The sequence below is a fragment of the Charadrius vociferus genome, unplaced genomic scaffold, assembly GCF_000708025.1.
Source record: "Charadrius vociferus isolate BGI_N301 unplaced genomic scaffold, ASM70802v2 scaffold325, whole genome shotgun sequence".
Taxonomy (NCBI): Eukaryota; Metazoa; Chordata; class Aves; order Charadriiformes; family Charadriidae; genus Charadrius; species Charadrius vociferus.
In genome coordinates, this window is record NW_009648526.1 from 3,898,145 (window position 1) to 3,925,141 (window position 26,997).

Consider the following 26,997-nt stretch of genomic DNA (forward strand, 5'->3'; position numbering starts at 1 on the left):
TTACAGTGAAAGAAAAATCAGGCCCTCTGCAGGCATCATCCTAAATCAGTGCACTGCTCTATTAAAGCAAACACTTGCTATAGTCACAATTTCAAAAGTGCACTGTGTGTGATGGTGAAATCTTAGCATAGCACTTACTTTGTGTAGGTAATATTAGTAACATAAAGTGCTGAAAAGAAGGGTTTCATTTTGCAGGAACAACTATTTTGATTACGCTGACACATGAGATGATAAATGATTAAGTTCAGCAACATTCTGGCAGTTTCCTTATCATTAGATGTTTAATTAGGCGAAGCAATCTTTCTTGCTTTATCTGGTACATCTGAAAACTGTCCCTTTACTTAAAAAAAAAAAAAAAGAACAATTTGTATAACCATAACTCACTGCATTCAACTCACAAAACTGTATACCTTAGGCATAATACATTGCTATGTGTATGTATATATTATTTGATATTTAGCTCCTATGAACTCTGTTTACTTTAGTGGCAGCTTAATGGAGCCTACAAGATGATCATCTTTGTAAAATAACCCAATGGCCATATATTCCAGAGCAAAATAACATATTTTATAAAAGACCAGGATCACCTGTCTATGTGCTGAGTTGCCGACTGTTTCACAGCTAAAAGTGTGTGCAAGCAGATTATTTTCTAGGAACTGACTGCAAACCTGATTACCTCTCTGCATTTCATTTGCTGTGTGGTTTTCAGAAAGCCTTTTTATGGGTCAGGTATTTCCCTCAAGCTGGCAGGATACGCTTCCTTGGGACAAAAGAGACAACAGCGAAAATTATATACTGTATGTCAAGATTTGCTGCAATGAGATATCCAGATGAATATCTGTATTACACATACTGGATTCCAGAGTTGTTTATACTGCACTTTCGCCATATCATTCTTTGGTCAAGAATCTAAGGAATATAATATGATCACAAGTCTGTAAGTTATCTTCATGAATAAATCTTCATAATACAAGGGAACAGGACCGTGAAATATTCATAAACTGAAATGAAAGGTTTTCTAATTAGCATTTCTGTTTCTAACAGCTTTATATCAATAACAGTGAAAAAGTCCCAATCAAGGTGTACAGAAAGAGCCAATGACATTATTGGTTCATAGTCACAGAGTAACTTCACATTTTAGGGGAAACACTTCTTCATTTCGCTTAGCCAAAAAGTAGTAGTTCATCATGTCCAAAATGTATTTTTCATGAATGACCAAATCAAAAAAATCTAAGGTTTGTCTCAATCCAAGGCAGCTTTTAGACTACAGAAGTTCCACCTTCCTGTGGCTTCCAGCACACAAACTGATGTGACTAGCACCACACCCAATACCTTTCCCTCCCAGTGCCTCATTCTCTCTTCTACGTCCTCTCCACCAAAGCAGTAAGAAGAAAAGAATACACAACAAAGCTCAAACATGGCTCTTCATCAGTAGCAGGACACCTTTATCACTGTTTGTTAAGTCACTACATCACATCACTGGGAGTGACTTAACATACATTATTGAAACTGGTTTTCAACTCAGACAACAGGCACCTCAGCAATAGATGCATAGTCGGGTATCACTAATTTGCAATCTGCTGTAATAAACAGCTGAATAAGCAGAGTGCTTCTTTTTTCCCACAGCCTTATCTACACATCTGAAAGACCTCTCAGGTAAGGGCTAGAGAACGTGCAGATAATGCAAAAACTTTCATCTGCACTGCACAGCACATTCTATTTGTGTTCAGCAAGTCCCAAGGCTTAGTACAGTAATTGCAGAAATGAAAAATCACCACCTAAATTCAGCTCTAAGTCTGGAGCCATTCTTGAGTAGTAAAGGATGATATGAATAGATCTGTGGGATGAAACATTGACTAAAAAAAGACAAGTATGTTGTAATAACTGATCAAAACCTGAAGAATGTCAATAACTAAGATCTCCTATTTACAGCTACTCACCTACTACACCCATACTGCTGCCCGATACCAAGAGTAACAGACTACTCTAAAGCACAGAGGCTGCATCCTTCATCCTTTGGTGGTTGTTTCAGAAACTGGTGACATATCCGGACTAGGTCTGGACAAAGTACTTTGGTGTGGTAGTTGTTAAGCAATAGTGCAGAGACAAGACATTAGGCAAGATACCAGTTCCCTGAAATAACTGCCCTACAGGAAGGAGACCCTGCCAATGGAAACAATCACTTGTTTTACACCAGCAAAGGCTCTTCACTTTTCTGGTAAACCCGTCTCACTGACAGCTGACTTAAAGGACTAGACACTAGTGGCACGCTGGTAGGTAATGTATTTTAAAATCCATACAAAATTAGAAAAGTCTAACTTGAAGAGTTTATGAATTAAATATAAAGGCACTTATTGGCAGTCAAGTGTATATATATTTGCTGCCTGACGACAGGAAGTTAGTTAGAAGTACAACTGAGAGAGCTTAACAGTGACTCTCATTTATTATGAATGGACTGAAGTAATTAAAACTATACATTAGAGAGCTAAGAAACTGGTGATAAATGGGTCTTCAAGGGTCTGGTTCTTTGTGAGGTATTTTTTCCTCATGTGCACGTTTCATTGATTTAGTTGTCTGATTTAAGGCAGTTCAAAATACCAAGAAAGAGTAAGCAGAAAATAATGCAGCAGCTGCATCCATACTGGTCAAATATCTCCAGTAATTGCCTGTGATTGATTTAGTTTTCACTAACTTCACAATACTAAGACTGGTATGTTCTTTAAATAATTATCTGATGAGCAGGTGCAAAGAATAGCATCATTAAAAATTAATGCTTTGGAAAGATCATGGTTTTACAACAAACATTTTTTAAAAGATAACTGCACAGTAACTGTAACTGAAAGGGTGTGAGATTTAACCATGGTCTTGATGTACTCAGCAACATAAAAAAAAAACATCTCTAAGAAGCTAAAACCTCATGTAGTCAAAACAGTAACACTGTTCAAGCTCCATCCGAAGACTGACATTGCGGCTTTGAGTAGAAGAGTATTTGTTATCTGCGTCCTAGAAACCCTGGTTGTCTGTTTGCCACACGGGTACAGGATGCGCAGCAGGCTGTTTTGTAATAGGTGTAGACACAGAGCCGGGCCTGAACCACCACATTGCAATTGTAGTACTTGTCTTTGCAGTTCTCATCTGTGGAGAAACAGGAAGAGAGAAGAAACTGGAGAAAACAGTATCAGAGCAACAAATAACCAACCACCTCTCTTTTTACCATGTATTTAAATGTTTAAATGTTCATTGTCAGGTTAAAATAGGCTGCCTATGCAAGTTACTTACTCAAGATTTTCTACATTTAATATAAAGATAGATGAAACCATGGAAGAAATGTACCTATCCCCATTTATCATGTTGTGGGATTTTGAGGGGGTTTTGTTGCTGGTTTTTTTAAACGCAAAATTTGTCTTGAATAAAGATGATAGGACAGTCTTTAGTATTCTTCACTTAGGTACCTGTCCACTTCTTTTTTAGAAAGAAAATAAACTCTAAAACCTCTGTAAGATTATGAAATATTTTCTCCACTAGATGGAGTTCCATAGTTAAAACAGAAGCTTCCTCTTCCTTACCTATTTCAGGGATACAATCTTGTGTGTTACATGGTTCTTTTTCTTCAGGTTTAAGCTGTGGATCACACTGAGTACTGGCTGTCATGTCATCTGATAGACATCGTACCTCTCGAACCCGAAATCCTCCTTCACAGGATTTGGAACACTGAAACACAAAAGCTGAAGTTCATGAAGACCATATGAGATATGCAAACACAGAAAGAAAAAAATGGGAACCTTGAAGCCAGACCCAGGTATCACTGTAGCTTTTATCAACTTCACCACTTCTGTTACTTTTTGTTTTCTAACTGTAAAGTCCTTAACGTATAGGTGCAATGTTGTTAAAAGTTCAAAAACATTTTTGACCACAGGGGTAACAACTGGACAAGTAAACGTGGTAGACACTGTGCAACTGAAAGCATGCTAGAATATTTCCCTTTCTGAATTTGTTAGTTAGCTTCTTGCTTCTCTAATTGGTCTTGTTCTTCTCTGCTTATTTTTACTTATCTCCCAAACCATAGAACCATAAAATCATTTAGGTTGGAAAAGACCTTTAAGATCATCGAGTCCAATCATTAGCCTCACACCGCCTAAAACCACCACTAAACAATGTCCTTCGGCACCACCTCTACAAGTCTTTTAAATACCTCCAGGGATGGTGACTCAACTACTTCCCTGGGCAGCCTGTTCCAATGCTTGACAACCCTTTCAGGGAAGAAATTTTTCCTAACATCCATCCTAAACCTCCCCTGGCGGAACTGGAGGCCGTTTCCTCTTGTTCCATCACTTCCTACATGGGAGAAGAGACCGACCCCCACCTCCCTACAACCTCCTTTCAGGTAGTTGAAGCGATCAGGTCTCCCCTCAGCCTCCTTTTCTCCAGGATGAACACCCCCAGTTCCCTCAGCCGCTCCTCCTAAGACTTGTGCTCCAGACCCCTCACCAGCTCCATTGCCCTTCTCTGGACACACTCCAGAATCTCAATGTATTTCTTGTAGTGAGCAGCCAAAACTGAACACGGTATTTGAGGTGGGGCCTCACCACTGCCAAGTACAGGGGGACAATCACTGCCCCAGTCCTGCTGGCCACACTATTCCTGATTCAGGTCAGGATGCTGTTGGCCTTCTTGGCCACCTGGGCACACCGCTGGCTCATATTCAGCCCACGTTCCACCAACACCCCTGGACCCTTTTCCACCAGGCAGCTTTCCAGCCACTCTGCTCCAAGCCTGTAGCGCTGCATGGGGTGGTTGTGACCCAAGTGTAGGATCCAGCACTTGGCATTGTTGAACCTCATACCATTGGCCTCGGCGAACTGATCCAGCCTGTCCAAATGTACTCTTTCCACAGTGTTCACATTACTTACTTTAAGAACTTCCCGCACCAAACTCTACTTGACTGCACTGCCCTCCACTGCCCTTTTGCCTCCATTTATATACAATCGGGAATAATTTTAATTGTCTTTTTCCTAGCTTCAATTATTTTTCACTTCTTGCAGCACAACAATTTTACTAAGCATAATAGGTTTCTTTGAATTTCTAAAGAAAGTATTTCTGTGCTCCTTCAAAGTCTGTTATGAAGCCAGAGACTTTTGTACTTGCTTGTCATGGTATTTTTAAAGCTAATTATTACACATTTCTGCCCATACTGAAGCAAATCCCTTGTTGACTTCAAGAATTTTGCCTGAGTGTGGTCTTTGAGATTTGGCTCGCTGTCCAGTTTGACCTAAATGCTCACAAACTTAATTAAACCTGGGTCATTTGTAACGATTAAAACCTTAATAGCCCCAAACTATTAAGAATGTTTTCTTTCTGACTTTTTGGCATAATTATTTCTTTTCCTAACATTGCACAATCAACTTATCACTGTCACAAAAGCAGATATTGTAGTGAACCAAGTAAAGCATTCTCAATAACATAGTCTTAAATTCTTCTTTCATCTTTAAGTACAACCTTTCCCCACTTTATAAAAGACATAGCCCTGTGGCGACAGTAATAGAACACTTTTGTTTTATTATAGAATTACTCTTGTTACATGCCTGTATAGAGTATTGTAATTATCCCACATCCTACAGTAAGAACTTCAGTTCAGGTTTGTAAGGATCTTAAGCACTTAAAATGGAACCAAGAGAGAATTTAAATTTTATATACAACACGCTATACACAAACCCCACCATTCTGTGTTAGCCAGCTATTTAATCTCCACGACTGAGAGGCCACGCCATTTATCCTAGGTCATGTAAAAAAATCTGTTGAAGATATGAACCGGACAGTTTGGAAACCTGGTACAGGGGCTTTGAACCAGCTATTCTGCTGGTTCAGCTAACCCCATAATCCTTTCTCTTCAGGTCTAACAGTAAGAAATACCACAATACCCTGTTGATAACAGTAACAGTATCAGAAGGAGAACTGAAAAACACTTAGAATATGATCTTGTAAAATCTCAGCTAGCATACATATTTGTTCCTACAGTGAAAATGGTCACAAAGGTTTATACCTTTAAGGAGTTTTAGACACCACTTCTTGGGAAGTAGGCACTTACACAGTAACTAGGGATCTCTAAACACCTATCAGATTCTGACTTAGCACCTTGTTTCTTCTGTGGCTGCCAAAGAGAGCATAGATTCCTTCTGAAAGTGAAAATATATCTGCTGCATTCAGTGGATGCAGATGGCTGTATCTCTTGTGGCTACACACCTGCAGGTTCACATTGGAAAATGGCTTTGCTAAAGGGTTTGCTAAGGGAAAGTTATTTAATCTAAACTAACAGCTCAGTAAAGAATCCAAAGAATTTCCAGCAACATAACAGAACATACTTGGATCTATATGGCTTTATTATGCAGCTAACTTGGATGTTTGTTTTCAAATAAACATCTATACCTGCAATTAAGGAAGAAACATCGGGATTTCCTTCAGCTGATTTATTTTGTTAAAACCATTCTACCTTCTTTTCTGCTTTCCAGTAGGCCAGTCAAATAATCGAGCATTTAGTAAAAGGGAAAACCAAAATATTTTCTCTCTCTGATGTCACGTGGATGAGGTATTTCCACAGGTTTCTGACTAAAGGAGCTCAAACTGAAGATATCTGTGGTGCTTCCACATTTCAGAGCTGTCATTCTGAATTTGATTTAAGGCTCAAGGAAGGGTTTAAGTTACTGCATTAGAAATTATTTCATCTAAGTAGTTTTCACACCACCATTTTTCTTTCTAAGACGACAATGGACTTCCTGATTTTCCTTTAGGAGAAAAATGTTGATTTTTGCAAAAATTCAGTAAGCTTTTTCAGGTATAGGAAATGATGAAAAGACAGATGAAACCAAAGCATCTGTGGCACTGGTGAATGTAGCTGGTCCACTTCCAGGAGAAACTGAAGATACATGAAGCTCTACAGTAAGTTTTCTCTCAGTAAAGTTCTAAGTATTACAGTGAAGAATTTGCAGTAAAATATTATGGTAAAACTGGCTTTAAAACCTGAACACATTGCTCATTCTTTATTAAATGCTCCTTAATTTTAATGAAAGTAGAGATCTAAAAAGAACTTCTTAGCGCAGTGCACTACATAGTCTCATTAAAGGACAAACCAACTTTATAAACCAGGAAGACTCTTGGAAGAAGAGATCAGTGATGAAAAGACAACTATGCAGTGTTTCCATCTGGTCAAGATACTTCCTAACTTTCCTAAGCTCCACTGGGTACTAAAGTGTATGCTTTCTTTTTAGTATCATTCCGTGCAAGACAATATCAAGTTCATGATCAATGGTTTTATCCAAATGGTGTTCCTTTTCAATATACATGGAAAAAGATGTATCAAACAAAACTACATCTAGAAAAGCATGACAGACTTACTGTGCTCCATTCTGTATGAAACCACTTAGATCCACAGGGTTTGAGGTAGCAGGATTGTTGGCTGGGAGGTTTCTCCAAATATGAACATTCATAGGGATTCAAAACATCAAAATTACCTTCAGTTTTCCTAACACAAATTACTTCTCTCTGTTGAGTTCCACTGCCACATTCAGTAGAGCACTGTATCAAAGAACAAAAAAAGTGGTGGAATTTTTATCCTACTTATGTCCTTCAATTTGTTTCCAAAGTAACATGTTTCTCCACTTTATTTGTTTCTGAAATAAAACGCGCACACATACACTTGCATTTTAAATTAATATTCAAACAGGAAAATTTGTAAAGTTTTGCTTATTCCCCTATTCTTGGACACATACCTAGACAGTAACATCCAAAATCCATTTCCTTACTTTTATCTTTACATTTATCTTATCTTTATAGTTCCTTACTTTGATTCCTTACTTTTCCTCAGTAAAATGAACTCAACTGTATGCCTTCTTTCCATCGCAGCGACACATCTGACTTGAAGAGAAAGGAAAAGGGTAAAGTATTCCTTAAGTTCCTGTGGTAGGGTTTTTCTCTCAGAACCAGAATAGTCTAGATAAGGTTTGGGCTGTTGTTGTTGTTCTTGTTGTTGTTATCATTATTATTGGTATGTAGTACTAACATAGTAGCCAGCAGTACCAGTTAGGAACCAGGACAAGAACATGCTGAAGGATATAGTAATGACTTAATTAATCAATCAAGTGACTACCAACTGTAAGTGTCAGGAAATAACGTATTTAATTTTTAATCTTAAAAATGGTTACAGCAGTTAAAACTGTACTTCTGTGAATTTTTATTCCACATTGTACCACAGACTCAAACATATATCTAATTATTTTTGTGAAGAAGACAATGTATGACTGTAAGCTTGGAGAAATCTCAAAGTGTAATTTTACCTGTAGCTCCAAAAATAAATTGGTATTTATTTTTCTAATAAAAAGAGAAGCATAACTTACTTTCTCCATAAACAGAGTTACTGCTTCTTGCTGAAGCAGCATTGTATGCACTGCACTGTAGGGTTATAAGGTTAGAGCACAGTTTTGCAGCTTTACAAATCCCCACATTCTGTGTGGTTTTTAGAAAATGCCTTGATCTGCCAGGGTGTTCTTTTCATGTTTGCAAGTATCTATGTGATGCAGTGTTGGTTCCAGTTCTGAAAAGCAAATTTGACTCACATGGACTCTTACTGCCCATTTAAAGGTTAAATACACACACAATACTGTTCCTGGCACTTGTAAAAAGGTTTTTAGAAGATTATTCCAGCAACATACTGGTTTCTACATTGCATAAAGGCCAGTGATTTTCAAAGGCTTTTTCTAGCCTAAACCAATCAAATGTTATTAAAAGCAGGGATTTTGTTCATATTTTGGGTGGAGTTTATGATCCCTTTACCAGATACCCACAAAAACCTTGAGCTGAATGAAGAACCTTGAGATGAAAAATTCTACAGGAAATAACGTAACTGCACTTTCTTTAACACTGAACATCTCCCTCACTGCTCTCTTTTAATGGTTCCTCCAAAAGACAGTATCTTAGCACTCAGCCTTATCTCTAGCGGAGCAGAACACAGAAGGTCATCCACCAGTGCTCCCTCCTGCTCTGGTCTACTGACTGGCTGCTTTCATTTTGGGTTTGGCCAGTAGAATAGATGTTGTCAGACACTTCTTTCAGACAACATACAGCAAAGACTTTGTACCCTTGGTATGCCTCAAACAATTCAATCTCATGCAAAGAAACAAAGCAAATTAAGTTAAAAGAACAGGAAATTGTAAAGGATGAAAACTTTCTTACTCAGAAGAGAATGGGGAGGGTTAGGATGACCCTATCGAACGCTTCTCTCTCTGGCAGCAAGAATGGCACAAGGTTCCTATTCACCTGCATGGAGTGGTGTAAGTAACAAGGCCCAGATCTTACCTATTGTTAGCACTGCAGCTAAGTGTGTTTTAAATCTGTATTTGTTATTACTCTTATACAATACAAATAATTCTCACTTACACTTGAAAGCATTAGCATAGCAGTAGCCCTGTAACCTCCATCTCAGCCGCACCAGTTTAGTTTCCAAGTCTGTATCACCTGGAAGGATCTTGGAATCTGAAATGCAGTGAGCTAATGGCACAGCCAAGAGCCTTTTCCCTCACAACTCGATGAAGTGCTGGTACCAGCAGTTGGAAGGGCTCTCCAGGCTGTATGGGAGTCTACACAAAGGGGCATAAATCTCCGGGCACCAGCTGACAGCTTCTGAAATGATGTTGTTCCTGACAGCAGAAATGTTTATTTAGAATGACTATTGAGAGGTGGATCAAGGGAAGAATTTACCTTGAGGAAAGAACGTTAGGATACAGGCCACAAACCTGATTTTGTTCTTTTTACCTATTACGATTTTCAGCACAACAATCCTGAAGCTAAATTTTGGGTTTACCCATTGTTTTTTCTCTTATTTATCTTTTGGAAATTCCCAGATATTTATCCCTTTTCCCCACAGGTATGTATGATCACAAAGGCTCCACTTTAAAAAGTGCAAATCTGTTGCTTTAGCGTTCACCTGAATATGCTAAACAGCTTTCTGTTATCTTTCATTTTATAAATACACTGGGTCAGCAGATGAGAAATAAAAATGAAGGTATGGAGGAAAAGAGGAACAAAATCTTATTTTCATTAAAGTAAAAAAAAAGTAGGTGCTGAAAAGTATTGAGCATCAAGTCAGCAAAATACAGAAAAAAATTATCCGAATATTCCAGAGATGTTGAAATACTTTATGGCACACATCTTTATGGCACAAATATACATTTCTTTAAATTAAAATACCAGCAGGAAACAAATAAATGTGTTAGATATAGAGCTCACCTGTGTCCAGCTCCCAGCAAACCACTCCACTTTACCAGCACAGGGCCCATTATTACAGGGAGTCGTTTCAGAGGGTCTGTTATTGCCACAGCCTTCCAGAGGCAAACTGCTGACGTGGTTCGTCATACAAACCACAGAACGTGTACGGATGCCGTCACCACATTCTGCAGAACACTGGGGAGCAAAAGACAGAACATGTTCACTGGTCGCATCCTCCAGACTGCACAATGAAATGAGGAGAAGCAACAATCACAAAAAGTAAATGAAATTATGCAAAGCCCATTATTTTTACTTGTAATTCAGCTGTAGCAAATCATCTTACAGTTTCATACTTTTGAATACACTACAAGTAGTACCTATCCTTTGCAGACACAAAAGAAAGAAATTGAAAGATTAGGGAAGAAAGAAAACTATTTCTTATAGCTTTTTGTTAGCTGTCTTACTATTCCTCCCTTCTTCCTGTGTGTAAATTCTTTCTGTTTTCATTTTATTCATCTATTTGCATACCAATTAATAGATCTGACAGGGGATAATTTCAATAAACTGCTTTTCAGGCAGCAGTCGTATTTCAGCCTGTGAATTGTTCTATGAGTTTCTCCTCCGACCATTCAAGCTGGCCAGCAGGTGAGGGTAGGGGACCCTGAGGGCTGTGGCACTGGGCGTAAAATGACTGCATAGGGCGTCCTGGAACTTTTCCATGTAACGAGCTGACTGAGTATGAGAGCACAATAAAGTAGAAATATATAGAATTTTTGACAAGTGGTTTCAAAAGATTCAGGTAAATCCTCAGCACATAACTGTAACTACCGCTAATTATTGCCCAACCTGTTTCAATTGTAAGTTGTTAATTAGTTTTAGCAGAAGAGGTGGCTGTAGAAGTTTATGTAAATTCAATGTTGCTTTCTAATAATATGACTTCCCAGTAACTAACATTCACCATTCTCAACTTTTCACTGCTAAATTCTGAAAGCTCTTAAAAAATAGTGATATGCAGATTCTTATGTCACATATTTGGAGACAGTATGCATGTCACCTGTAAATCACACAGGAAAAATTCCATTTATGCCCTTACAGTTTGGTCATTTATCTACTTCAGTGGGAAAGTCTCTGATATTCCACTATTCTGGTTAGCATCAAAGTACTGACATTTAAAAAACAAAAACATGCCAGGGAAATAATCAATTCTTGTGTTAGGTTGCTTCATTCTTTCTTAATCTTCCCTTTCTTTTTCTTATAAAATGCATTTGGCATTTCATGTCTAGACCATTAAAATAAAGAAAAACCCATATGTAGCTCACTGAAAGTTATGTATATAGCTGAATTTAAACAATTGCAAACAATTATATTACACATGCAAAGAAAACCACAAATAAAGATGTATTATATGGGAGAAAAAGATGCATTTGATTGACATTTCCGGTTTGATGTTTAACATGCAATGTAACTAGTTAGGAGAAACTGTGTATTGCTTCCAAAACGAACAGTACATTCCTTGTGAATAAATGTAACTTGGTATTGGATTTTTTTTAAATTTAATTGAATAAAAGTAAGAATGATTCAGAGAACTGATGAGACAGAGTTGACCACTAGCTTGAAGTGGCTGCCATTGGTAATAATGTAAGGGTTCACATCCAGGAGTTGAGCTACAGAGCAGCAGATGCCCTGACAGCACCACTATTATTAACAGGATCAACCAACACAGTCATTCATCTTCTCAAGAGAGACCAGTGACTGAATGTACAATTGGTTGCAAACTGCTCTTTACTCACTCGCACTGAAGAATACTGGTTATTTGTGTGAAACATGTAGCCATTGTATTTATTCCACAGATACAGTACAGAAAAACATTTTTCCTGTCAGCAAGTTGGTTTCTTTCACAAGATGTTCAAATAGAAGGGCAAAGCTTTACTGAAATGGAATCCCTAGAAAACTAAAAAAGTGATTCGATGTTTTACAAGTCATTTTTTTAACAAACAAAATACAATTTTGGAATAACGAGAAATTCAGAATTTAAAGAGATGCTTATGTACTCCACAGGAAAAAATTGTTCGTATTTTGGAATGGTTTCTTCTTCCATCTGCAAGACTGAATAATTAAGCTTCGCTTAAATGATGCCTGCAAGTAACCTAATGAACCTTTTTGTGATGGTGGTGCACAACAAAATTTTCACTTTCACACAGATATGCAAAATATACTCACCTCCTCAGCAAACCAGATTTGGTGGCTATGGAGGTCTTTTCAAAGTAAACTGGCAAAATCTTGAAAATGCAAGAATGATATAAATTGTGCCAGTCGTGAACATTTTCCTGTTTACGTAAACTAAAACTAAACGAAACTCAACCCATTTCAAACAGTCCACTCATAACTAAACTGACTGTTTAACTGAGCCCCATAGAATGGCTACCTTTCAAACACACTGCACAGAAATAAATTTTGGGGCCGTTCATATTTTATCCTCGGCAAGGATGTTCAATTACATTACGCATAGAGAACTATGCCTATACTCTGCAAATACTTTTCTTATTTCTAAGTAATTTTCATTTGACAATCTAATTTGCTTTTCTGCTTTGCAAACCGGAGCTGGGAACAAGTTTAGTCTATAAAGTCATCCAGAAAACCTCCAGTCTTATGTTTTAAATGGTTATGCATGAACTAGGCTTACATATCAAATAACAAAGGAAATACCAAATAGGAAGGTATAGGGTTGTCCCACCCTCTGCTGAAAGATTTTACTACAGATTAACTACCCTCAAAGGATTTACAAAGCAAACTTAAACCTGAATGTTTCTGCGTAAGTATTTGGTTTTTCATGTTTTTTTCTTCCTCTCAGTAAAAATCTTCCATGTGAAAGCCATGATTTCCAAAGCCCAAGGCAGGGAGTAGGGAGTGTCTGGATAATGAATCATCTCCCCTCGGTTTTCCCAATTGACACACCCACTACTTTCAATTTTGTGCCATTGATTTGTTGCATTAATACATAGTAACTGCCATAACCTAACATGGTATGACATGAGGAACTTTCACAAGCTCCAACTTCTCTGTTCTGGTCCTATTATTAAAGATATTTGGTTTCACTGTCTTGTTTTAATTGGCAGAAATTCCTCAGAAACCTTAGTTTGTGGAACCCCCTCCCTAGTTTTAGGGAGTCTGCCATTTCTTCTCTTCCTGAGGTCCTTCCCTCATGAGTTCAGTTTCAGAAGCTTTCCATTCCCATTGAAAACTAAAACTAAAAAAAAAAAAAAACCAACGAAAAAACCCACCCCCAACCCTAATCTAGTGCTCCGATAGTTGTCAGAAAACAACTGCAACAGCAGTCCAGGAAAATAAGGCTGGTTCCTGCAAACTTGGGAAACTGCAAGTGGAAGCCTGGATTTTTGTCGCAGCCACAGGGTATGGCAGAGCAAAAACCCCTTGAACAGTGCCCGTTCCCTTTCACTAATGTGCCGGCCCTACTCGTTGCCCTCAACCGGAGCTGCGGGAAAGCTACCAGAACTCAAGAGTTCTTTCACCCCAGTCCCAGCATCATTGCCAGCCTTAATTACATTTTTAAATAACAACCAATTGAATTCCAGCAAAACGTCCCCATTTGTGCAGGATTTCTGTCTACCACACTTTAACCTTCCTAACCTTAATTATTGCCCACAAAATAGTAGAGTTTTTTTATGAATCATCCTCCTGATATTACACTACTGCAAAAAAATAAAAATGAGGATCTATGTTTTGAAAAACATTTATGAAACTCCTTAGCAGTATTTGACCTACTCTGAGAAAATCCCTTTCAGAAGGGATTTTAGAAAGATTATGTAACCTTTGTTTTCCTGATAATAAACTAAGAATTGTATTTCAGAAGCTCGCTTCTGCTGCAGTTCCAAGATTGAGGGCAGATTTTCAAAGCACATAACACTGTTGAGAGGAGCCTTGATTTCTTAACAAAAAAAAAAAAAAAAAAAAAAAAAAAAAAAGGAAAAAGGCGGGGGAGCGTTAAGCGTGTAAGTCAGAAATATCCTTATGTATTGCCAAAACACTTTCTGATATCTGGATTTAAATTTTATCCCTTTAGAGTGCATCTATGCATACAGGAGGTGCTGGATCAGAAGTCAAACCATCCTTGTATTTAGTCTAGCAGATCCACGGTATCCTTCCAAGGTAACAAAAGTTTTGAAATACGGTCCTAGAATTTTTGGACACTTCAGCTGGATCATGATTGCTTCTACATATGCACTGTTACTTTTTCTATATGCAGTTGGTAACACTGTTGGTACTTACATATTACTAATGCTCTCTGAGCTAAGTAACATTAGGGAACAGACTTCACTGCTCGGGCTCATACAATAACTACCACTTGCCTTCAGCGCTGTAAGGCCTTCTCAGGGCCTGAGCGCACCATTTTCCTTACTGGCCCTGACCAGCCTCACCTGGGGCCTCCACCCACGCCCCTGCCCGTGGCCCAGGGTCTCCACTCAACCTTGGCGCTGGTCCATCAGTCCCTGCCTGAGCTTTATCAGAGATGTGCTCGTCCCCAGCCACAGCCTGGGCATGGACCTCAACGATCCCTCACCCTTGGACTCACTTCCCAGCTTGACCTTGACCCTGCCTCATCACCATGGACCTGCCCCAGCATCGCTGGGCTACGTCCGACCCTGGGTACTGTCACTGGACCTGAGCTGTGGATTGATTTCCCAGCTTGACCTTGGACCTGCTTCATCACTGTGATCCTTGCCTGAGAACCTGGACCCTTGTTTGCCCCTGCCTGCCACCCATGAGCCTGCCTGCCTGACCAAACTGGGATACTGTGGCCCTTAGCTGGCAAGGCTCCTCTTTGCCATGCAGACTTTTATACGCTGATTTTCATCTAAAGCAGCTGAATTGTGGCAAAAAGAGATCAGCTCTAGAGAAGAAAACATAAATCCCTGTAGGTCTTCGCCACCCTTATATCGCCGACTCCTTCAAAACTCTCCTGGCTGAATGTTTCATTGCAAATCACGAAATGAGTTACATAGTTATACATAAAGAATGCAAAACTTTTATTTCCATGTGATTCCCACATGAAATCAATGGAAATGAGTATTTTATCTTGTTTTCATTTTATACTGAAAACAAATAAATGGTGATAATCAAAAATAATCAAAAGTAACTAAATGCCTGTACAAACTCCATGGTGGTCTTTTTTCCTTTGTTTTTCTTCAGAATCCAGGAAATTTTATGTGAGCTATCCATACTTAAATAAAAAACAGTGAAAGAAGAGTGTGAGCTACAACATTCATTGGTGGTTCCACATTTGACTGGTCAACAAACCCACTTGGACCTGGTTAGGTAATGCTTTAGGATTGTGAGGAATAAAGCATTGACTTTTACAAAGCATACTAAAGTTCTCTAATGGAAGATATTACAGAAGCATTGCTGTTATTCCTTCTAATGAAGAGTGAAATCTAGTGCATGTGTTTGATCTGTTTTGATTTTGTTCCCTTATGGGCAGCATTTTTTCTTTCTTCCCAAGATTTTATTTTGGCCTCAGAATCTCATTAACATCTAAGAATTGTTTGTATTTTGGCTTCTTTTCTGAGTACGCTCTAAACATAAAACGAGAAACAAATGAACAGAGGAGATGGCAACAAGGAATAAACAAAAATGCAAGAGAGGAATGCTCCGGTTAGCTGGAAGGAAACACTGGCGAGTCTCCCATTGCTGTAAATCAAGAGAATGAAGTTTCCCGCTTCTGACCCACAGGAGAAGTAAACTTTCCAGCAATTAGAGCTGTCAAAGAATCAGTCATGTGAAATGTTTGCAAGAATCTCATCTGCTCCCATCAATCCAATTTTGTTGCTAGGTTCAGTAAGGTTCACCAGCTTTACTCTACTGATTAATGGATGCAGTTTGGTGGAATTCTGCCGTTTTAACGCAGTATGACATCTTAAGAGAATTATGAGACAGGAAGCCATCTTTCTAAAAAAGCACGTAAAAATATCACAAAAGTTTGTCCAGACTCTCTACCATCAAAAGGGGTTAAAGATCATGTAGAAGACAAAGCCATGGAGCTTAAGTTAATTCTGTTATTGATACTCAAGATAGAGCAAGAAACGTAAAGACAGGCGCGTACAAAGTAAGATGAGTCTCACTTTGCTGCTAGAGACTTTTAACCTGTAATCTTCCCCATTGAAATGAGTAAAAATTTCCCTTTCTCTCACAATTGAGCCTGGGGGATATCAGAATTTGCTATCTAGTTCTACTTCAAAGACAAGTAACAGAGCATATACTTTCCCGAAAGTAAGGGTTTGTTTCTTAAGGATGAATCGCTTTCCTTCCTTCCTTCTCATGTTCCACCAGTGTGCACATGGCGGCTGTACAACTCAGAAGCTTTGCAGGTAACAGCTTTGCCTGTGTGTAACACACATACAATGGACTCTGATACCTGTCTATCAAAATAGCTCAAATCAAGAACTATTGTTTTAGGAACACAGAGGTTTTTTTAATTACTTAGGATTAATTATATGTATAAAGAATCAGTCTGTGCAGAAACTGAATCCAAGAAGGTGAATACCATAGGGGAAAACAGGTGGGCCATAAAATAAATAAATATACGTTATGGGAAAACAAGGCAGGAGAACATGTTGAGAAGGCAGCCAAGTGTTATTTATGGAGTAAAGCTACATACACAGCCCACCCTGGGAAGGAGACACAACTCCCACACACAACTCTGTATGTACTCTGCAGGGGCTTTTAAGTGTATATATGTCATATTGCCGAAGTTACATTTAGGGAAATTTAATTACATAATCTTCCAATTCAGAACCACAGAAACTATTAATGAAAATGAAGGCAACTAGCATGGTTCTGCATCAATTAAAATTTTGCAAGGTTTCCATAAAATTAGAAAACCCCAAATCTCTCCACCAATCCTAGATTAGATCTTGTCCTTTTGTTAAAACTCAGTTGTGACTACTCATCTCTTTCTCTCCCCGTGTTAAAGAATATACTTGTCAAATTCTGCACAAATATTTATCACAGATATCAAATCCTGAAATTGAACATCTGCTGGCAGCAAAGACAAGTGTAATTTTTATGTTACTGTGCTTTTTCTTGATGTTTCGCTAATTAACCAAGGTTATATTGCAATGCCCCATGCATCACATAAATCTGGACGTGGAAGTTTGACATATCCCTTGGTGAAAGAGAAAGTATGTGCCTAACCAATCTCTGACAGGCCTCTGGAAATCTCCACTTGCTGCACGTGCAACAGTATACGTGAAATGTTTGCAAAATGGGTTCAGAAAGTACAGGCCAGGCTTCTCTTATGGCTGTAACCAAGCTTGAACTCAACCGTTTCAAAGTTCCAAGGTTCTCAAAAGTTAGGGTAAGTTCTTTTACCTCTTATTTCTAGCCATGGCCGCAATGTCAGAATACAATGGGAAAGACTGTTCTGTGGTATTTCCAGCTGGGACTTGAAGTAAGCATGTAATAAATCTCACAAAGAGGGTCTGTTCTTGTGAGATTTCCACCACAGTTTTGCAGACTCAAGAGGTTTGAACAAGCTTTCTTTAAGCATTTGAGCTTTCGGCTGCTTATCTGAACCATTTGGGGCTGCCCATCACTGATCTATGCTTATTGCTGAAGTGTGGCTTGGCTTAAAGTAGCTTTTAAAAGAATTGTTTGGGGAAAATGCACATGCAAAGTCCATACACCTGGGAATGCCAATTTCCATTCCACGACAGAATTCTCCTGTTGTCTTTCAATAGAAACACACTCATCTACAAAGGAAGAAACACTTCTGGTCCTAGAAGAGAGCCCTTGAAAGGCACAATAAGAAAGCTAATGGCCAAAGGCCTGATTTGCAAAGCTATTGACTGCTCCTATATTCCACTGACTTCCACTGGAATCACTGCCACGGAACATCTCTGAACATCCCAGTTATAAGGTATGTGTGAACCTTAGGAGATTCTGCACATTCTAGCCCAAAACTACTTTTTTCCTGAAGTAAGCTGTTCCTTCCATTCTCTTTAAGAATCAAACTCCAAACCCGCTGCTGGCAGAAGTGATGGTGAATAATGCCAACTACAGTAGCAAGCATTTGGAAGAAATTAATTTGTCCACTTATATAAGCTGAGAAGGTAACAAAATCCATTCTTTACTCTCTGACCCTAAAATGGTTGTGGTAAGAAAAAACTCCCAACATTTTCCACATTACCTGCCTCACTTTTATGTGTCATTTAATACATATAAATAAGCATAATAACATTCCACAGTCATAACCTTCAGCTACAAAGAACTACTTTTAATTCTGCAGAGGACAAAATCTCAATGTAGAATAATGAAGAAAACATTGATGCTAGGGTCTTCACTGGGATGTATGTGCTTTATGTGGTAGAACTGCACCAGCTGATAGTACCTGGCTCAGCTTTTTCAAGAAAGATGTCTTAGAGGGTAGAATGCATTTTGCTCTCTTACTGGTAAAAGATCACTTTAATAGCACTGTACAAAGAACAGCTCTACAAGCTAAAAAAACCCCAACAACCAGGCACTGCCACTTCCCCTACAGCAAAAACTTTGCCATTTGCACTAATACCTGTACTTTGCCTGGTAACTTTCTGTCCATGCTATGCAAGAGCATACACCGGGTGAATAACAACTGGGGAAAAAAAGTTCAAGTCACAACAACAAAGATCTACTAGCGTATAATTTTTTTTTCCTTTATAAAATCTATTTGAGTTGTCTGGAGGTTGAAAACTTTGCAGGCCTTTAATTGTAGCAAGAGTCTGATCAGCCTTTTTAAAATGATGTGACATACCAGGTACCTGTCCTACATGTAAAGTTCTTTCTCCTTCTCTGCATCTAAAACACGTGGAAAATCTTCTGAGTGTCCAAACTAATGCACAACCTATGCGCTAAACATTCCCAGCCTTCAGAAATACTACCACAAAATCATCTAAATAATGAATCCGTGAAGTTATGGATGTAATTTTAGAGCATCAATGATAAATTACATTATTTGCCTGCGAAAACAACCAGTCAAAGTAAAAGGGAAATACAATCAGGATTTTACAGACTGAAGGCTCAACTTGTCTACAGATGAAATTGATATGCAAGCATCCACAAGAGGGTCCAAAATATCAGGGTTTTCTTAGCCCATGTTTGTAAACCTTTTATTGAAAGTGTATAAATCTCACTACTGAAAAACAACTCTGGGCCCAATCATGAAACAAGGTAAATCACCATTGGTTTTATTGCTTTCATGAGAATGTGACTCACTGGAATAAAAAAATACATCCATGTTCACAGAGTACAAAAGTCTGAATCAACCTTGGCTGAGTTTATGAAGTTGTTCTGCTCTTTTCACAGCTATAGGATAATAGTTTTAGGGCTTGAACTTAAACCCAGACATCGGGCCTCAAACCTCCATCCCTTAATAAAACAGTAGGCAAACTTTCAGAGTCTGAATCTTGAGACTCAGGGCTAAGCAAGGCAGAATAATAAATCTCAGCACACTCAATATTTTGGGACGTTCAGACACAGAGCCAATTCTAAATCCAGATGTTTGGCCATGTACCCACATGCTTGCCCTTTCTATGCATTCTTGTATCTAACACAAACTCAAGATGCCCTTGGGATCATGATTTGTTTTGCTTGCTCTTGCCTGTTTAACAGATCAAGGATAAACACGGAAAATAAGATCACTCCTTTTATGGCTGCACAGGTGTATATTTTTTAATTCTGATGCACCTAAGTTGTTTTAGAAGATTTGGCAGCACAAAGATAATGAGAAGCCTTACCCTGTCACTCCACTCTGTAAGGAACCAGCTCTTAGCACAGGGACCCATGTCGCAGTTCTCAATGTCATTTGGCCGCAGCTTCATGTTACATTCCTCATCATCAACAATGTCTCCAAGGTTGCTGACACATTTCACGTCTCGGGTCCTCTGCCCCACTCCACAAGGCACCGAACACTGTAACACAAGGGAGGTCGCATCAGGGCTCTATGCAAGAACGGCAGTGGTGCATCGGGCAGCTGGGAACGTACAGCTCATTCATTCCCGCTAAGACATCCACAGAAGCTATAGAACTACTCTAGATTGCCAGGAATAGGGAATAAAAACGGATTAGTAGTTTTAAATCATATCCCCAGACTGTAATATTCTACAGTATACTACGCAGATACATTTGGAAACCAAAATCACCCCTATCTTCAACAGGCCATGCAACACCTTATCAAAATGCTGGCATACTCTGCATAATTTTGATCTTGACCCAGAAGCCAATATGAAGCAAGAGAAATGCAAAGAAACACAGCTTCTGAATCCCTCTTACAAGTAAAGGCCCCCTTCTCCCACTCTCTTTTCTTCAACCTCAGAGAATGCTGGCAGCTGTTGATATCTCTGCCTGACGATGTGAGGCATGCGGATCATGAAGCAAGACAGGAACATGATTTTCTGCTGTGTACATATGAGATGTTATGATGTGTCCTGTAAACATTCTAGAATTAAAAGGGACATCTCTGGGAATTTGAAGATTAGAGGCTGCAGTACCCTGCACACAAGGGTACCTAGCAGAGCTTCCAAAGGCAGCCTCGTTGTTTTTTCCTTGCTTTCGAATGCTTAATCATGTCTACTATATCTGCATGTCAAAGTTATTTATCATGTAAAATATATTCCCTATATCAAGATACCTCACAGACTTCAACCTTCAGACTGCAGCTATTTCTTCAACTGTTCACTCTAGAACACTGGCCAAAACCCAGACTACATGTGTGAGATCATAAAATAGCAAAATACTAATAAAAACAAATACCCCACTCCTTATGCCATAAAGGGGGCAATTTGTCCAGAGTTACTCTTGAAGTCTAGTCTGCTGACTCCAAATTTAAAATTACCACAATGTCATTTTTTCTAATCAGATTTAGATTAAAGATTTTGACATTTGTATGAAAGCACATTAAAATCTTAAGGTGGGCTTACTTTTAAGATCACAGACCTGTCTCCAAACCGAAAACCTAACAGTACTTCGGTAAGCACAAACACAAATAAATGTTGTACTGAAACCAGTTCGCAAACTCCATTGCTCCTTTCTTTAGGATGGATCCTCCTCATGTCAAGAAGTTTAATTTTTCTTCCAAGAGGAAATTAATCACAGAATTTTATTGGAATTACATCTATATTCAACCAGTTACAATTTCTAAAGCATTTGTTTAGCTTGATTCACCATATGCAGTAAACCTCTAAACACTTTGTACACTGAAATACTTCTCAAAATACAACAACACACAAAACCAGCTCCCCTTTCTCATCATCAACACAATAAAATAATCGTAACTTTACCTTTAATATCAATTTTACTGTCCTTTAGCTCCAAATGGATTTTAATTCATCACGAATAATGAAATAACCAACCGACATATCTTTTCATTCGTCTGTCTAAATATTTCTTATTTTTTTATCAGGAATATATCAGCATATGACAGCTAAGTCATGACGAGGAAGTTTAGAATGCCACCATTGGCCTCAGATATGCAGCAACTGAGTGAGTTAACTCACACAGGCTTCACCGTGGGGGCAGACCCACTATAAAGCCACACAAAGTCTGCTGCACGAGCCTTTAACCTACCGTGACTGTGTGGAGAGAAAGCTGTGCTGCTGCTGCCACTGCAGCGAGCTCACGCACAGCACTGCGTGCTGCGACACGCACTCCAGCACAGGCTGGGGAAATTCAGAGCAAGGAAGCGCTTCGGCAGAAAGGAGAAAGAAGGTTTAGGTTCAGGATTTAAGCTGGAATTTTTCACGGTCTACCCCCCTGCATAATTCAGCAGCTCTAAAATTTTTTGTTTGTTTGTTTCATGGCTAACTGAAAGAGAATTGCTTATCACTACACCTGAAACACCAGGGTATTTTCTCTTTCACACAAAGGCCATGAAAGTATCTAGGATGGTTGTCAGGTTGGCAAAACCTTTTGTGAGGAACATGGAAATTAAAGCTTAAAACTGTACCATCCACATTTATCTGAAGTATTGGCATAGCGTCAAACCAACTACAGTACCAGCAACGGCTGACTCTATCCTTAATACATACATACTAAGTAACTCCTGGAACTAAACTCTACATGCTATGAGAAAGAGCAGTAAGTTGGCCACCACAGGCAAACCTATCAGGACCTTCCCAGCTCTACTTCATATAGTACTTAAAAAAAAGCATTGCTCAGAAAGCTTGTGTACTTCTGTAAACACACATCTGCGTGCTTTGTACTATTCAAATGCTCTTTTTCAGCTCATTTCTGGCTACAAACAGTAAACTTTAAAGGTCATAATTGAGCAGGGTTTTCTTGAACTAAGATTCACATTTTCACCTTCCACTTCCCTGTTTCAAGCAAAAACAAATTTCATGTTTGATTAGTGATACCTGGAAGAAAATTCTTATTCTTTTGTGAGGTTTTATGCCCCACATTAATCAATCATACTTACTGAAGTCCACTCTGTCCTAATCTGCCATTCACTGCAGATCTTCAGCTGGCACGTGCTGGTTGTCTCTGGCTTCTCCAGGTGATGACAGCGGTATTGCTGAACTGTCAAGGTACGGTTGGCATACATTTGCCGGCATAAGATCTGTCGATGCTGCATACCAAGGCCGCATGTTTTGCTGCACTCAGACCACTCCCCTATATCCCAGCTAAAGAAAAAAAAAAAAAAGAAAAAATAGAAAAGAGGGTGCAATTTTTCAGTAAAGATTTCTCTAATACTGATCTTAACAGAACTCAAATGACACGATTCTGATGCTGGGAAAGAATCTGATAAAATAACACTTAAGCCTCTGCATGCACACATACAGATTAGACAATTCATGGTTTCAGGACACATTACAAACCTTAATTAAGCCACTAATAGCTGTTTGGGTTTTTAAAGAATCTATCTATAATATAAATGATTGCCTTACGACACTTCCCAAAAATTTAAGATGTGTCACGTAAAATGTTTCTGCAGCAAAGGCTCTAAAAAAGGACAATACCACAAGAACCACGTAATGTATCCAGGCATTCATTCATCAGCAAAACTGATATAGCAAATTATAAGCAATGAATAAATACATTTAATCTTAGAGATGAAAAATATCCCTAGATATATTCATCTCAGTCCAAGATTTCACTGTATTTATTTAATCACTTTTGTATAAACATGTCATTTTCCCCTTTCGGTTTTCATTTCAAGCATGAAGATATACACAAATAAAGGAAATATCTGAACTGTTCACACATTTTATTTCAAAACTCTTGCAGATAGCAAGCTAAATCTCTGTATTCTTTTTAATAAATATTTACATATCTTTGTTTATATTATCTTGTGTAAACAAACGAAGATGAATTAATATGAGTTGTTAGAAAGAAAAAGGTGGGAAAAATGCTTGGTGAGAGAAGACATCTCCAAGTAAATGGCTTCAGAAGTTCTGAGTATCTAATACGCACTAGGAAATTGCTTGTCAGGCATCTCTCCCACTGTAACAGCACTTACACCATTAGAAACTTCCATGGTATAAGGAGTGGCCTCTGGCTGCTCAGAAGAGAAGTGAAGAATGCAACTACAAGAGAGATGGAAAATACAGCTGCTGACCTGAAATAAAGTTGCTATAACAGTAACTGGACTTAACCCTTTTCTCTTCTTGGTACACACCCTGGGATGAATTGACTTTTTTTTTTTGACTACTTTAAAGAAGTTGCTTAGCAAATTGTAAGTCACAGTCTCCTGATGGCATGTGTCCTTTCAGAAGGAAATCACACCTGAGCTGGCCATATTAGCATCCTGGCAACAAGGACTAACACTTCAGGATCCAGTCTTTGAGTTGAACTACTGAATTCTGGGGAAGAGAGGTGATGTTTATGAGGGGGCTGTTGTGAGCAGTATCAGCCTAATCTCATCTTCAAATATGACACCGTGGAATGAACAGGTGGGTACTACAGCACACTGATCCAATGTGGAGTGATATAACCTACAGAGCCTCTTCTTCAGACAGGTATATGCAGAAGCCTGTCACTTGAAAAAATGTACCCATAGAGAGGCCACATATAGTGTGCATGCTTGAACAATCACACAAATTTTGTGAAATTACTACGCTCACTTGTGTTGCCAACATCCCTTTTGTCTTCTCTGAATGCTGTTGCTCCCTGTGAAGGGGAAGAAGGCCACCAACAACTAACGAGAAAATATCGACTACACTTTATGACACAAGTAAGAGCACAGTACTTAGAACTTCAAACTATTTTCCTACTTAGAATAGCCTCTTTCAGATGCAAAACCTCAATGACATTGGCTTATTGAGGCTTATTGACTTGACTTAAAATGTAGTATCTTACAAAGCTGGACATGGGAAGAGGTTGCAGGCCTCCTCTTCTGGAATGGGTTTGGTGCTGCTGTCACAGTAACTCTCGGATACCTCCTCGTGAGTGATTCTGTTGACACAGTGGAAAACTGGGTACTGTGACCCTGAAATGAAGAAGAAAATAACATGATGCATTGCAAAAGACTCTGCAGTATAAGCCATAACAGTAGCATCCAACGCTGGTGCCGAGAGGAAAAGCATAACTTAACAAGAGGAAATATAGACTGAGATTTTATCCAAAATTTCCAAATATAAGTGACAGCTGAATGCTATACTGTTTACATTGTAGTATTAAGGGAAGTCCTTAGTGTAGAGAAGTACAGCATGGCACTGTAGGAAAGGCTGAGAAAACATGCTCCTTCGTCTCCATGAGATCTTTATAGTGCAGAGAGTACAAACATTAAGTATTCAGACAATTTAAAAAAATGGATCCAAGCAGTCACAACACAGGCTTGAGAGGAGGGAAAACTTAGCAGTTACTTTGTTGCGCTTCTGGAAAGAGACTGAGTCTCCTTACTTTAGACTTATGTAATAGTAAACACATGAGAATATTATCCATTTTGCCTGGTTTTTGAAAAGATTCCTAAGATAAAGCTTACAGGTTAAACATTACTGTAGACTACAGACTCCCTAAAAATTACTACTCTCCATATTTAATGCTCGGTCTTTAAATAATTTTCATGCTAAAGCAGAAAGACAGAACTCTACTTCTATTACTATTGCAAATTGACTACCAAAATGATGACAAAGAGCAAGGTGCTGATGTGCCTACTTGTACTTGTAAGTGAAAAGCTGGAGTACATTAACACGTTTCCTGACAGAGGTGATCCAAGACCCAACCAGGAAAGGAGCTCTGCTCAACTTGATACATAAAAACAAGGAAGAAAAAGTCAAGGATGGGATAATCAGAGGCAGCTTTGGCTGCAAGTGACCATGAAATGGTAGAGTTCAGGATTCTAAGAGGAGGGAGCAGGGCAAAAAGCAGAACCACAACCACAACTGGTTAATTAGTTAATTAGAGCTCAAAACCTCTATATAGATTTAATGGTAACTGCTAAATAATTTTTTAGGTTGTATTATCAAATTTTGAAATTAACAATTCAAACAGCTCACCCTGGGTTTACTGAAATCAACCAACAGGTAACTTACACTTCTGATCAAGAAATAGAAAGAAAGGAGATTAATACATTCAGCCATGTATTCAAAAAAATACTGCACCAGAGATCTATAGTAATTCTAAATTATGGCTTTATGACTTTAAATAAAATAAGGGTGGCTCTAGTTGATGGTAACTGTTGGCTTGCACACTTGAGTTTCAGGATAGAAAATTTAAAATTACAATTCCCACAAGTTATATTTGTTCAAGAATTTAATTCTATCAAAAGTAAGGCTTCGTACCTCACCATCTAACTTACACTAATACTGCAGAAAAACCTGTTATATTTTCTGAAATCTACGGAAAAAATCAGCAGTTCACACTCTTTAACGTCCTTGCTAATTCTTCTTAAAATAATTAACAAACATGCTGCCATGACTAACAAACTACACATCCCAAGTAATTTCCAAGGTGTAGCTAACCATCTTAAGGTGCAGGCTGTGCTTGGACAAGATGCAGTGAGGTAGTCCTCCTGTAAGATCTTTCAGACAAAATTTGGATGAAGTTCCCATGGCTCCGGGACTGAAGGAATTTGCAGTGCACCAGTTCTCCTCTCTCTGGACAACAGAGAGGGATAATGTGCTACTTCACTTCCCAGACAGGATGCAGTAGCAGTTTCCACACTGTCCAGATTCTAGCAGATCTATATGCTCAGTCATCTTAAATGGAAATCTGTGACACGAGTTGAAAGCAGTTCTCATGGGAAGCATTTTCACTTTTAAAAAAAAATTACAATAGTCTTTTTTTCCAAGCCAAAGTTTTACTGAAAACTGCTTTGAAATCTCACAGCTCTTCATCAAAACTGTTAATTTATCCTCTCTTTTTCCTTAGGTAGCATAAGAATTTTTCTTTCTTTCTTCTTCCACCTTAAAGTTTCCTAAATTTATTTAGCTTTGACAGGTTCATTTTGAAAAAAAAAAAAACAAAACACAAAAAAAACCCACCAAAAACCCCCCAACCAAACAAAAAGCAAACCATAATTAAAGACCACGTATCACCTTCATTTCTGCATGAAGAAATAAAGTAGCAGAAAAAAGGAAAACATGGAAAAAAGAAGGAAGTGTCCTATATTGAATCATACAAAATGAAAACAAAGCCTTAAATAGCACAAGATTTCATTCCAATTTTTTCTCTCCATTTTTTATCAGCCTATATAACCTAGTTTGACTTGAAATGCCTTAGAGGCATCAGAGATTCACACAGGCTTTTCACACTAAG

The 26,997-nt window shown here is 38.5% G+C and overlaps 1 protein-coding gene across 1 annotated transcript in view; it reads right to left on the bottom strand.

The window, feature by feature from the left end:
* Positions 1–2,731: 2,731 nt before the first annotated feature.
* THSD4 (thrombospondin, type I, domain containing 4) overlaps positions 2,732–26,997 on the bottom strand; it is a 283,839-nt gene continuing 259,573 nt past the window's right edge. The window contains exons 11-17 of the mRNA XM_009885750.1: positions 24,598–24,727; positions 22,718–22,922; positions 20,040–20,213; positions 10,276–10,449; positions 7,390–7,569; positions 3,567–3,711; positions 2,732–3,135 (exon numbers count right to left, since the gene is read on the bottom strand). Of these exons, the coding sequence (XP_009884052.1) occupies positions 2,993–3,135; positions 3,567–3,711; positions 7,390–7,569; positions 10,276–10,449; positions 20,040–20,213; positions 22,718–22,922; positions 24,598–24,727 (1,151 nt within the window). The 3' untranslated portion in view covers positions 2,732–2,992. The remainder of the gene's footprint in view (positions 3,136–3,566; positions 3,712–7,389; positions 7,570–10,275; positions 10,450–20,039; positions 20,214–22,717; positions 22,923–24,597; positions 24,728–26,997) is intronic.